The sequence below is a fragment of the Sylvia atricapilla genome, chromosome 18 (genome assembly GCF_009819655.1).
Source record: "Sylvia atricapilla isolate bSylAtr1 chromosome 18, bSylAtr1.pri, whole genome shotgun sequence".
In the NCBI taxonomy this organism is placed as follows: domain Eukaryota; kingdom Metazoa; phylum Chordata; class Aves; order Passeriformes; family Sylviidae; genus Sylvia; species Sylvia atricapilla.
This window is the reverse complement of record NC_089157.1, coordinates 11,288,515-11,301,819: the sequence shown is the minus strand read 5'-3', so window position 1 is coordinate 11,301,819 and position 13,305 is coordinate 11,288,515. Positions and strand designations below refer to the sequence as shown.

At 43.4% G+C, this 13,305-nt stretch overlaps 1 protein-coding gene across 5 annotated transcripts in view; it reads right to left on the bottom strand.

Moving 5' to 3' along the window:
* Positions 1-13,305, bottom strand: part of PECAM1 (platelet and endothelial cell adhesion molecule 1) — a 32,287-nt gene that overhangs the window by 15,232 nt on the left and 3,750 nt on the right. For 4 of the 5 annotated variants that reach the window (XM_066332370.1, XM_066332371.1, XM_066332372.1 and 1 more), the window contains exons 6-13: positions 12,913-13,173; positions 11,761-12,042; positions 9,565-9,846; positions 9,021-9,128; positions 8,174-8,201; positions 4,578-4,621; positions 3,878-3,934; positions 2,632-2,700 (exon numbers count right to left, since the gene is read on the bottom strand). In XM_066332370.1, the coding sequence (XP_066188467.1) occupies positions 2,632-2,700; positions 3,878-3,934; positions 4,578-4,621; positions 8,174-8,201; positions 9,021-9,128; positions 9,565-9,846; positions 11,761-12,042; positions 12,913-13,173 (1,131 nt within the window). Of the gene's footprint in view, positions 1-2,631; positions 2,701-3,877; positions 3,935-4,577; positions 4,650-8,173; positions 8,202-9,020; positions 9,129-9,564; positions 9,847-11,760; positions 12,043-12,912; positions 13,174-13,305 lie in introns of all 5 variants that reach the window. The other variant, XM_066332374.1, reaches the window with a different exon arrangement.

Below are 13,305 nucleotides of genomic sequence, written 5' to 3'. Positions count from 1 at the left end.
AACATTCTTACTCAGCCATGCTTAGCAGTTTCTGCCTTGTCACTTGAGGGGTATTTCCTGATCTGACTTTAGTCTCTGCTTTTGGTTTAGCCCAGGTTCACAATGAAGGGGCTAAATCACCTTGCCATCTTTTTTTCCTGACTAAGCTTTAGAAAAGACAAGCACTGTATTTTTGTCAAGCGTACAAACTTGGTAAATATTGAATTTCATAATTCCAGGAAGAAGTATTCCAGAAATGAGCAGACAGCTCAGACATGACTTGGAAAACAGAGTAAAACAGTGTTTTCAAATGTAAGTAATTCTTGACTGATAAAGACAAGGTGTACGTCCTTCTACAATAATTTCAACTTGTTCTGAAGTGACATTCAGTCAATCCTAACTCCCAGATGTGACATAAAGGCAACTGTAACAGCTTAGATACTGCAGCATTTATTGCAGTAGCCTTTCACAGCAGACAAAATACGATTCTCCTGCTCCTAAGAACATCAGTATTGACATTGACAACCGTGGCATGAGCAACAAACGATTGGAAAGATAAATTAAATTGAGGTTAGGCCAGAGAGATCAAAGAAATCTGCAGTTCCTCAAAAGGCAGAAGGACTCAGACTCTGTGTGTAGCTGCTGGATGAGCAATGTGTGCCCAGAGAAAAGCTACATGTGATTTGCTTTGTCTTCATTCAGAAAACAGGAGGAATCAAAAGGGATTTGGAGGAAGGTGACAATCTGAGAGCTCTGTTCCTAGGAAGGGCTGGTCATGCCCACAGACAGACATGAAAGAGTATTATGACTGGAAACAAAGCCTTACAATAACACCAACGTAGCAGAAGTATCAGTAGCACTCCTGTGGCCAAATTCTCTCTGTGAGTGTACACAATTATTACAAGGGAATATTAAGAAACTTGGCTTTGCTTCTCTTTTCCCAAGTCAATCTCATCCTGTTTTCATTGTGATAGGCAGTGCAGAGCTCAAGAAATAACTTGGTTTTGTACAATTCTTCTATTTAAGCAGCACCCTCAGAATGCTCTCAGAGAGGAACACATTAAACACTTTCAGGGCAGTCTCCATTTCCATAACCAAAGCACTCCACTGTGTCCTGGGGCAAAAAGGGAATCAGTCAGGGAACTGATCTCTGGGCTGATCTCAGGGAACAGATCTCTGTATGCTCAAGCACAGTTCAGTCTTACAGACTCTATCAGTGTTCTGTGTGCCATGCAGAGGTCTGCAGCATGAGGCAGCACTCAATTAAAATAATCTGATCTCATTTACACGCCACAGTAAACATTATTCTGAGGTGTAATGAGGTTCCACCTACAGAGCATAGATACCATCTTACTGTTTAGTCTGATATACAGGAACAGTGTTATATATCAAGAGTGGATGAAAATGCTATTTTTATAGATGTTGATCTTGAATTTAACCGGGCTTTTAATTTAAATAATGCACTATCACATCTTCCTACTCCCCACCATTGTAGAATGGTGTGCACAGTACCATTGTAGAAATGCAGAGCACACTCAGAAACAGAACAATTATTAGCCCTACTGAAGAAGAGTGCAACTCTGGTCCTTTCATGCAGAATTCAGCAGAAGTGGGTAAACAGCCTGCTCAAAACACAGGGAAGCCTCTGTGGTGGATGACAGCAGGAAGGGAGAGAGGAAAGGACAGGAGGACTGCCTGTTCCGGGAGGGCTTGGCTGCCAGGCTGGAAGGGTGAGCACTCCTGCCCAAACATCTGTGCTGACAGCTAAACAATCATGTCTTTGGTCTCTGAAATAAGGGACTAGTCCTTCCTACCAGGAAGAAGGAAATTTATCCATTTCTTCCTCAGTCTGCTTCTCATTCAACTGATGCAAAGAAGCAAGAGCAGAGCGTGAATTTCTCTAGCAGGGTTTATTCACTCTCAGCTAAGTTCCACTCCTGGAGCTTTTTGGAAATTTTCTGAAAGTTTTAATAGGTTTCAGCATAAGGCCATAATGGCATTGGAATTCTCCAGATGACACAGAATGACTGAAGTGGGCATTTGGGTGGTGAATAAATACCCATGGATATTTCTCCTTCAAGGCTGCAGACATTTACCTCAGCCCCACACTGAGTGAGGTCTGGTTACTGCAGGGAGCAGGACAAAGTTATCTGGGCACCAATATCCTCATTGCTCTGTTTAAGGTGCCACAAAAGCCAGGATGGTCTCCAGACTAAGAGACTAAACCAACACTGGTCTCCCTTCTCTACCACAAGTGAATTACAGCTTTGACCCTTCAACCAGTTCCTTCACAAAGGAGGAAATTCCACTGGTTTCTGTTCTCTCCATTATCTTACCCTGTGGCAACCTCAAGTGGCTCTCAGTGAATTTGGTCTCTCTAAGGTGGGTATTTCACAGCAGGCTGCCTTCTGCTTAGAGCCACAGCTGCAGCTGGGAGCCTTGCTCCACACAGAGCTCCTGTAAATGGGAATGATCCCAGGGGAAGAACTGCAGCCCAGGAGCCTCAGCAGCAGCCAGCTTTAGGAGCACCACTGGCAGGAGGCTGTCAGCACACAAAGCACAACCCTGGCACTCCCAGGCCAGCATCAGGGACCAGCAACAACCCCAGAGTTGCTCCCAAACATAAACCATAGAGGCTGGACAGTTTATTACCTCTGTGAGGATCAAGCGTGGAGACTTCAACTTCAGTGTAATCCACCTCAGCACTCTCAAGGTCAGGTCCTGCCCCAAAAATATCAAGAAGATGTTTCTTTGTAGGACTGCACGCTTTGTTTGAGCTGTGGGCCTGATCCTGCTGCCACTGGAATTAATGGACAAGTTCCAGTTGGCTTCTTTAGGGGCAGGACCAGGCCATACTGATGACAGATGGGAGTCACTGCCAAGTTGTAGGGCCAGCCCATTCCTGGGGGTTGTCCCACTCTGAAGGGCAGAAGACCAACTAAAGGCATATTTCTGAAACTGTGGGCCATGCAAATTGTGCCTAAAACTGTTACTTGCCATTTAACACCTTCAAAAGTGGCACAACACAAAATGGAGCAGGGAATTACCACAGCTTCTCCCATACTCCTGCTCCAGCTGCTCCTTCCTTTCTCATTTTCTGTGGCTGCTAAGGCAGGACACTCCCTATTCTCCCCTTTCCTCACATTTCAAACCATCTTTGTCTTTCATGGCCTCCCTCATCCCCTCTCATTCTCCAGATTTCTGCTTTGCCAATTAGCCAATTTCTGCTCTTTTCTCCTAAGCTGCCTCCAAGCCCCCCATAGAACATTTGGAATGGAACACATCCTCCTCCCCAAAATGCTTCTCTGCCATAATACCCACAGAAAGGCTGGCAATGATCAGACATCTGACTTGCTAAAACCACTGGCTACCTGGGTACAACAGGCACAAGAAACAGCTGTTGCTTTCTGCTCCATTTTTCTTAGGGTGGGGATGGTTTTTTACCACATTTCTGTAAGAGCTGGAAGGAACCACAACAATCATTCAGGCTGAAATCCTGCAGAACTGATTTGGCAGATTATTTTATTCAGATTTCATAGCAGGTTATTTTTAGATTTAGTTCTTAAATATTTCAAGATCCAGAGAAGTGAAGAAAGGACAAAAAAATAAAAGAAGCAGCAATCTGTATAAAATCTTGGTTTTAAAATGAATCTGAATATTTCTTATATAGAACTTAATATTTTGTAATTTTTATACCATCCATCATTAGATGGCCTGGGATCCAGCACATCTAATTACATTCCATAATGCAATTGATAAAAGGGTCCTATTGGAGTAATTTTGGACATGAGAAAAAAGGGATTGCCCTATCATTCCTACCTCACTACTGCCATTAGAAAACATCAAGACTTTCAATTATAAAATAGTTTTTAAGTCTATTGTTTAATTATGGAATTACCTTTACTCTCATCTGTTGATTTCATGTGGTTTTCATTATCTTCAATGTAACCTGATCCTAAAATAAGAAAGCCAAAGTCGAGCTGATAAAATATCTATTGTAAGCAATGAAATAAACAGTTACACAGCTGCAATTCCTCCTGTCATTGTCTGTATTTCTACACAACAGATTCTACCTTTAGATTCCCCCCTAACACATTCAGGTGGGAAGAATGTGACTTTTTAAATAATCAGTTGACAAACCCCCAAGAGGCAGCTGTGTCTAACCATGATGCCCACCTGTCATTGCCAGGTGCACTGAGATCCTGCAATGAAAGGTGCCCAGGCAGGTTAACATCTCTAGAGTGGCCACATCACAGGACCATGAGCCACAGCTCAAATTTCCTCTGAAATAATTTCCTTGCGGCTGTGTCAAAAGCAGAAAGTAATTTTCTTTTACCATGATTTCTCCATCTGGGATATTTTCAATTGATTGCCTGGGAGAAGTGTCTGAGCAGACTTATAAACCAATCTGTGTAAGACGTGCTCATAAAAACTGTACAAAGACAAAATGACAGAAGATACCTTGGGCAATGTTATTGGTATCCCTCTGTATTCCCAAAACATTGGATCCCATCCAAACAGTAACTATAAAATCCAAAACTTTAAATAAATGTTTAATTAAACCAGCTTACTAACGGTCTTATAGCAAACTGTCTTACCTGAATAGAAGTTTCCATCACTGGGCTGTCTTGGTAGTTTTTCACTTGTCAAGTTTGGAGCCAAGGCAGAACAGAAAAACAAACCAATAAAATTTGATGTAATTATCCAAAACCAGTGGATAAAATCAACGACATGATTCTGTGCAAAGATCAGTCACTGTCTATGCTGACCACCACAGATTCTTAACCACTGAAACTAAACACAGAACATTTACCTTTGCTTTAGGAGAAGCACAAGGAAACTTTAGGGTCAAAAATGTTCCCCATTGCATTATTCTTTAGGACCTCTGTATTTACAATTTTATTCCATATTTAAATGCATTCAAATGCAGACCTGACATTATTGTATTTCACTTAGCTGTTTGGTTTTTTTTAGAGCATTTCCTCATCCTGTTGTTGTGTTAGCAGGTGGCACATGAAGCACAACCATCTATTGTCTGCAGGTGTGTGCTGTAACAAGCTACATTCATGTGAAGCAAGGCTTACAGCCCTTTATGCCCAGAAAGCCTGCACCACTGTGATAAAGCAGGTGGTTTAACCTGCTTTTCATGATAAAAGTCGTGGTTTAAGCCCAGATGGCAGCTAAATATCACCCAGCCAAAGGCTCACTCCCTTTCCCTGCCACGGAGGGACGGGGAGAAGGACTGGGAAAAGATAAACCCCATGGTTTCAGATAAGAACAGTTTACTAATTCAAATAAAGTTAATAATAATAATAGCAATGAAAAGGAGAGAGACAGAGAGAAAGAGAGAGACCCCAAGGAAGAGAGGGGATGCCCTGAGCAGTGATCAGCACCTCAAGGGTCCCAGGCTCGGCGTGGTTTTGCCGCAGGGGCTGTGCTGTGACAGTGACCAGCACCTGCTTTATCAGCCTTCAGTAACCCCACAGCACAAGGCTCTTCCAGGAGGTGGGACCACACAGCTGCTTCATTCCCTCCATCTCCAAGGCTGCTCTACTGAAAGCCCACCAGGATTCTTCTGTGTCCCTGAAGTACCCACTCCTGAGATAGTCCGTGCCCATGGAACCTCTGGGCAAGTCCCAAAGGGGGCTTCTGCCATGCATTCCCACTCAGGCTGGCTTCAGCCTCCAGCAGCCAGCTCCTGGACTGCCCCTCCAGAAACACCAGTGGGTTCTGCCTCTTCACAGCCTGACTGCATCAGGGTACACTGTGCACTCGTATCTGCTACAGCCTCATCCTCCTGGGGCTGACGTTATGGCCACGTGCTCCACGCAGTCCAGTGAGCAGTGCCTCTCTTCCACATGGCTGGAGGCAGAGCCCCTCTGGTCCTGGTCATAGCTTTATCCAACTTGCCTCTTGTGAAAGTGCAGGAGAATTCCTTTCCATAGGATCAGGAGTAAGATCAGCCCCTCCACTCTGCCTGAGGAACTGCCCGCTGCAGATGGCAGTGGCAACTTTCCTGAAAGAACCCCCTCTTGGGACTGTTTTTCCTTGTAATTCATGTAGGACTGAGGTAGAATGTCCATCCCTTTCCTCATGTTATCTCTGCAGGCCTGCAGAAAAACCAGGGCCTCTCCTGTTGTGTACTCTGAATATCCTCCCTTGACCAAATACATTTTCTGTTACCAGCTGAGATTCCGGACCGTGAGTGTGGAGAGTAGAATCTATATCCTCTTTGAGCTGCTCAACCAGTTTCTCCACAGCATGGACAAAGAAGGAAGAGATTTTCCTGTGTGCTGCTAGAGCTGGGGAGCCACTGGCCTCCCCACTGGTGCCTCTTTGTGTTTGCAGACAATGCTGCCAGTGAGTTGGTGTACAGTGATGAGGCACTCTGGTGTACACGTGTCTGATACATGGTTTGAACATTAGACTTCATCTGGATCTGTGAGTGACTGTGTATTGTCTGGGTCATAATGAATTATCTACCTCTAAGCATGGATAATTCCATCCTGTACTGGGTACCTCTCTCCATCGTGGCTGGGTGAAACAGAACATCTTTTTTGGAGAAATACCTTTCCTTGAGAGCTGCCTCCAGAGGCTGAGGACTTGTGTTACTCTTCCAATCACCTTGTCAATTCACCCATCCCTAGAAAACGATCACAGCTGCTCGGCTTCCCTGCTCTCTAATGCCACACCAGCCCCATTATCTCAGCATCACAGCAGCCAGGTGACAACGTGCTCACCTGGGTGATGGCTGAAATCCTTCTGCACATCCTGCAGCTCACTCAGGCACAGGGATTAAGTGCCTCTTGTTCTGCCTCTTCTTCCTATCCTTGTTATGACCCTGCTGTCATAACTGTCCTTCTGTCTAAACTGTCCTGTCCTTCTTTACTAAACGAGCCTAATTTCCTGTGCACTTCTCTTCCTTTTTTGAGAGGCAACTGCTACAGACGGGTTGGTCTCTGGTTCAGCTGCACCATCCACCCCTGGGGTGAGTTATCACATTGCCTGCTGCCAGGGTTTGAGTAGCCACAGTAGCCAGGGTTTGAGCCACAGCCACAAACTCCACTGACACTGGAGTTTGAGTGCCCACGGTGCCTGTTGTGGGGACTGGAGTAGCTGCAAATAGTTTTTTGACCCTAAACAAGAGCTGAACCACATTCAGCCACTTGCAGGCTCCTACCAATAGGACCGTGCTGGTTCCAACATGCCAAGTGTGTTCAGAATTTCCCTAATGCTCAGATGCTCTGGTCATTAGGCTGGGGAAGAAAGGGAGGCTGTGGGAAGATCTCTCCTCTGCAGGCTGGTTGTCCGAGGAATGGGGTAAAAGATGTCATTGTCATAACTCCCAACAGGTGTCTCCCCACGCTCAGGTGATGGCAGGTGAGTTAAAACAACACCCCCAGCCCCGGCCCCAAGGCCACAAACACAACAGGGAGCAGGAGCACAAACACGGTGTGGGAGAGCACAGCTCTGAGAGCAAACAAACCAACACCCTGTGGCTATTAAACCACAAGGAATGCTTGGAACAAACTTGTTTTAACATGCTTTAACTGGTCAGATCTGTTGTTAACTCGGAGTCCCACGCTGGGTGCCAAAAAGGGCTGTTGTGGTTTAACCCCAGCTGGTAACTAAGCACCTCCCTCATCCACCCCACTCCCAGTGGGACAAGGAGAAGGAGTAGAAAAAGGTAAAACCCAGGTAAGAACAGTTGAGATAAGAACAGTTTAATGATTGAAATAAAGTAAAATATAAAATAGAAATAATAATAATTAATAATAATAATAATAGAAGGAGAGAGAGAAGAGAGTAAAACTCAAGAAAAACAAGTGATGCTCCATACAATTGCTCAGCACCCACTGACCAATGCCCAGCCCAGCCCTGAGCACTGCCTGGTGCCTCCCAGACAATCCCTCCCCAGTTTTTCTACTGGGAATGACAGTCTATGGTGTGGCAGATCCCTCTGACAGTTTGGGCCAACAGTTTGGCCACCATCCTGCCTGGCTTCTTGTGCCTCTGCTCCCTGGCAGAGCATGGGAAACTGAAAAGTCCTTGACTTAGTGTAAGCACTACTCAACTAAAACAGCAGTGTTATCAACGTTATTCTCACACTAAATGCAAAACACAGCTCTGTACCAGCTACTAAGGAGAAAATTATCTCTATCCCAGCTGAAACCCAGACAGGAAGGCATCTTACCCAGACATCTCCATGGATGATCCTTTAGCTTGACAGAGAAAAAACAAAAACATCCATTAATAGGTTGTACAAGTAAAGAATTTAAAAGTAAAAATTAAAAACAAAAATATAGTGATTGTCTACTCCTGCCAGAATAATTTCTCCTGGTTATCACAAAATCAATTACCTCATGTCTTATGTCCTGTTTATCTGCCAGGTCCCTTAAATCTCTCTTTCCCAAACCCCAGATCTTAACCTAGCCAATTTAAGCAATCTGGGACATCCCAATGCTCCAGATTTTCCCATATAATTTGCCATGTACAGCATATCACAGGATAAATCAGATTTACTTATTTTCTGAAATAACTAGATTTAAAACAATACATTAATGATAAAAGACAAATCCCTGAATGAAATTGTCTTACAGAGTGGAAGAAAAAAACCCTAATCCCATAAACTAACAATCTAAATTTGCTTCATTTCAGAAGCAAATTTAGGAGTAGAGAAGAAGCTCAGTTACACCTGAGCTATAAGGGACCAGAAACCTCCTGTCTGTGTCTGCATTGCCTGGGGCTGAATTTCAGACCTAGGACTGCATGGGAACAGTGTGATTCTGGCCTATATTGGATAACCTTTGCTTCCCTGGTGCCTGCCCAGCACTATTAGTTATAAGTTTTGCCCAAAATGCTTGGAAAGCCTCAGCACATCTGCAGCCTAATGTGGGTCACCTGGCATTTCAAAGGAGATCCTCTGAATTGTGTTTAGTCATCTCTGAAGCCTCACCCCCACAGCCTTTGCTGCTGAGACAAATGCAAGTTTAACTGTGAAACATTTGTCCCCAAACAAAGAGAAGGGAACCATTCATTACCCTTTTTCTTCTTATGCAAAAACCACCATAAAGCGACTGCTCCTGCTCCTGCCATGGCCGTTAGGACAAATGCAGCAATGACTCCTTTCTGCCAGGCTGCTAAGATGACTGCAAATAAGAAAAAACATGTTTAAGAGAGTAGTTACAGTGATAGGTCAACACTACCAAATTCTGCAGCTCCTGACCTTTCATTTTACTACACATCAACCTTCTTACACAGTGGGGAAGATCTTGGAAGAGACTTGCCACGCTCTCTAGTGAGCCTCTCCTTTGTAACCAAGAGCCCAGTACATCAACAGCTTGATTTTAGTTTGCATCTTGCTCCTTTTCCTTTTGGGTATCCCCTAGATTTTTCTATGTAAGGTGGTCAATCTCCATTGATAAAGACACCTTTTTGTTTAACTTCTGACAGAGGTGGAACAAAAACCAGCAGTAAGGTGGTACTAAGCACTGCAGTAAGGGAGTTATACTTAGGAACACCTCAGATCAGATGCCCTCCCCTATGAAGGTGACAGAATAGGGAGGTTTTCACTAATGAGCTCACCACTGATGGTTATGGGACGGCTCCTCACGTCCACGCTGGCTCGGTTTGAGGCCATGCAGTAATAGGTCCCCGTGTCCTTCCTCTTCATTGTTTTCTTGTGCCATATGGTTCTGTCTGAATATTCCCTTACTTCATGTAGAAGAACTTCATGATCAGTTTTTTTAAAAAACTTGAAGTCAATTGGCCAAGAGCCTTCTTTCACAGAGCAGAGGAAAGCAGTGTCACTGCCAACTTCTACTTCTCCATAGGGAACGCTGCCCAAACTGGCATCTCTGATTGGTACTGCAGGGGAAGGCACAAAGAAAACAAATATTAGCACGATTAGAAATAGCTATGATGACAAAATATTGTATTGTAGAAGTGCTTGCTTTAATGCTTAGTTAAACAGAGACTGAATGCACAGTATTAATCTTCCTGAACAGAATCCTCTAGTAAATATTTTTATACACGCAGAAATAGAGAGGGCACGATAAAGAAACAAAGCAAACACAGGAAGAAATTACATCCATTCCACAGAGGTCAGTCAGTCCCTTTCCTTAAAATCCTTTGGATACTCCTCTGGCCCCAGCCTACAAATGACTTAATTTCCAGAAATAATACACTCAGCAGTTCCATTGTGTAAATAATTATGGTGCAATTTGTGTAATTCTGCCATCCTAGTCATGTAGAGTTAAGCTGTTTTATGCTAACTCTGTGGTAAGGGTATTCTTGTGACTTTTAATATACAATGGAGGGCATCAGGAGCCAACTGATGGAGTTCTCCAAAGGCATAAGCAAATCCCAAATTTCAGTGGTTACAGATTGTGGCAAACACAAGAGAGAAGTTAGTTTGCATTTGAACAAGTTGTTAGAATATGCAAATCCCCAATTTCAGTGGTTACAGATTATGGCAAACACAAGGAGAGAAGTGAGTTTGCATCTGAACGAGTTGTAAGAATATGCATAGCCCAACCATAGTTTTTAAGGCTGTTAGTTTACAAATGAAGCACACGAGCATACACACAGCTAGCCTAGGAGCAGATGAGCTGCAGCCTTTGTAATTACAGGGGAAGAAAAGGGACACACGTTGTGTGATGCAAGACATGCAGAATGTCAGCAGCTCTGCAAAACGTTTGGGATATGAAGGATGTTTTGCTAAAATTCCCCAAGAAAAAATTTCTAGAAATATTATAATTGTGTTTGAGGAAGGATAACACAAGGCAGATGTAAAGAAGGAATCATTAAGGCCACAGTGGTACAGAAGCAGAGGAAGGAAACAGATCTGATACGAAAAGATGCTGGTTGTGAAGCTGTATTTGTATTAGGAAACAGATTTAGATATATGACATGGGTTACTAGGACTGAGCCCCTGACAGAGAGAACTGCTCTGGAAAACATTCATCCTGTCCAGATCTGGTACAGACAGAAAGGACAGAATACAGAATTCCACCACCTCAGCAGTGGTGCACTGTGAAAGATTGGCTCACCAGGCTCCAAAACACGACCTTCTCTTCCAAACTCCTAAACAGTGTCACAATACATCCCAAACCACAGCTCTGACAGCTGGGATACACCAGCTCCAGCAAAGAAATACCCACTTGTTAATGGACTAAGATTATGCTTTGTGTTTGTTTATTATATATTGTTATTTCAAAATACCTCGACTTTAAATCTCCCTGGATAAAACTCTTCAGAGTTTTATCATTCAGCTTCTCTCTACTGTCAGTAAATAGTGGAACTGATGAAATTAAGGTGAGTTCTAAGGTGCTGTAGTCTGAGTGAATGCAAATACTGTATTAAAAGCCCTGTTTGGGAGCTCAGCAAGTGGAGAGTGTGCAATAATCCAGCTGACTCAGAAGAAATGCAACAATTCTGGATTTATCTGTTCTAGTCATACACAACTCAGCGTCAAAACTCCAAAATAGAACAGCCTATTAACCACAAGTTTATCTTACTAAGACAAACACAATTTGGGTTTAAACTAGGATGCAAAACTGAAAACTTCATAGAGAGAAATTACCTCTTCTTTTTCAAAGATCAAGAACTGACTTCTGCTCTGGTCCTGGACCACTGCAGTATGATGGGCAACTATTTTAAGTCAAGTGAGCAAGAACTTGTAAACATTTCACATCCATTTTGCTTAATCCACCATTTGCTGCTACAGTTTCAAAACTCTACATATGATATTAGACAAGAAGAAGAATTAAACAGACTTACCTATCACTGTGACATTTAGAATATTGCTGGTTTTCACACCACTGGAGTGATTGTTTCTAGCATCACATTTGTACCCTCCCTTGTCATTTAGTCCAATATCTTCATCCAAGAACGTAGCATATGTGTCATTAGTTACATTTTTCTTAATCTCGTCCCCTTTGTAGAATGTGAATGTTATTGGTGGTGTTCCCATCACTGAATGACACATTAATTGTAGAGGCTTCCCTAATACCACCTCTGGTGAGCCACTGACAACAGAGAGAGTTGGCTTGGAGACTGGAGCTAAAAGATGAATTAAAAAGAAAATAGTTGCAAATGTCACTGCATGAGCCCATAAGACACAATATTATTTTGCAGAAAACATAAATATACAATATTTAGCTAGTTTGCACATACAGGCTGTTTTGGGAAGCTCCTCCTCATCGATAGAATGGAAATGGGGGACTTGAACAAATCAAGAGCACAGATAATAGAACATATGTGACTTTGATTAAAGCAGCATACAGGGACAATGTGCAGCAAAAGAAGCATCAGTGACAAGCTGTGGAACCCCAGAAGCAGTTCTGACCCAAGGACCAAGTCTGCTCCATGTATGACCTGACTGGGATCACACAGCTCCTTCTGAGGGCTCCAGCAGCACAGTGAACAACCCAGTCCCTGCCTCTGAGAGTCTGGAGAACCTCTGAACCAGAGAGGATGGAGCTGGGGGACTCACAGCTGCCAAGGGGGCTGTGTTTATGGCAGTGGACCCTGGGCTTTTCCAGCCTGGAGCCAACAAGATGACCTCTGGCTCTCCTGGCTTTCTGCCCACAGGGTCAGGGATCCAGAGCAGACACTGACAGAGCTTCAGATCAAAGTGAAAGTTTTGCTGAACATTCTGGCTCCTGCAAATCGTAATGAATGAGAGTTTATCTGATACCCAGGGACCAGCAGGAAGCCATCCCTTCTCCCAGGGCCAGCCCTGGAAAGTATGACTTGATTATAGCACAATACACCAAATCCTCTACAGCTAAAGCTCACCCCACAGAAATTCATGGTGTAAGAACTAAGAGACATCTGATAGTTCATGGACTAGAGACTGATTCTGTAAACAAATATCCTTATTTATAAGCTTGTGGTTTAGATCCTCCCCCCACCTCTGGATCAACTCACCATAAACATTTATCCTTACAGGTTTGCTCTCCTTGACTATTCCTTTGACTTCAGCTTTGCAGGTGTAAGATCCAGTGTCATTCACTGTAACTTTAATTTCAAAGACCTCAGAATTTTTCAGCACGATGTCTTCAGTGGAACCTTTCCTCACTATAGAGAAGTTGGCTCCCTGGAAACCATTAATGCTGCAACTCAAAGTCAATTTTTTACTTTCATCCAACTTAGTCATAGAAGCAGACAGCATTGGCTTGGGGAATAATTCTGCAAGATAAAAAGAGAGCAGAATCATTCAAAGTGAGCCTGGAAGAATATGACTACTTATCTCAAAGTATACAGAATGAAGGACACACTGATAATTTATAATTTGGGAACAAAACAATCGTGCTATTTTAA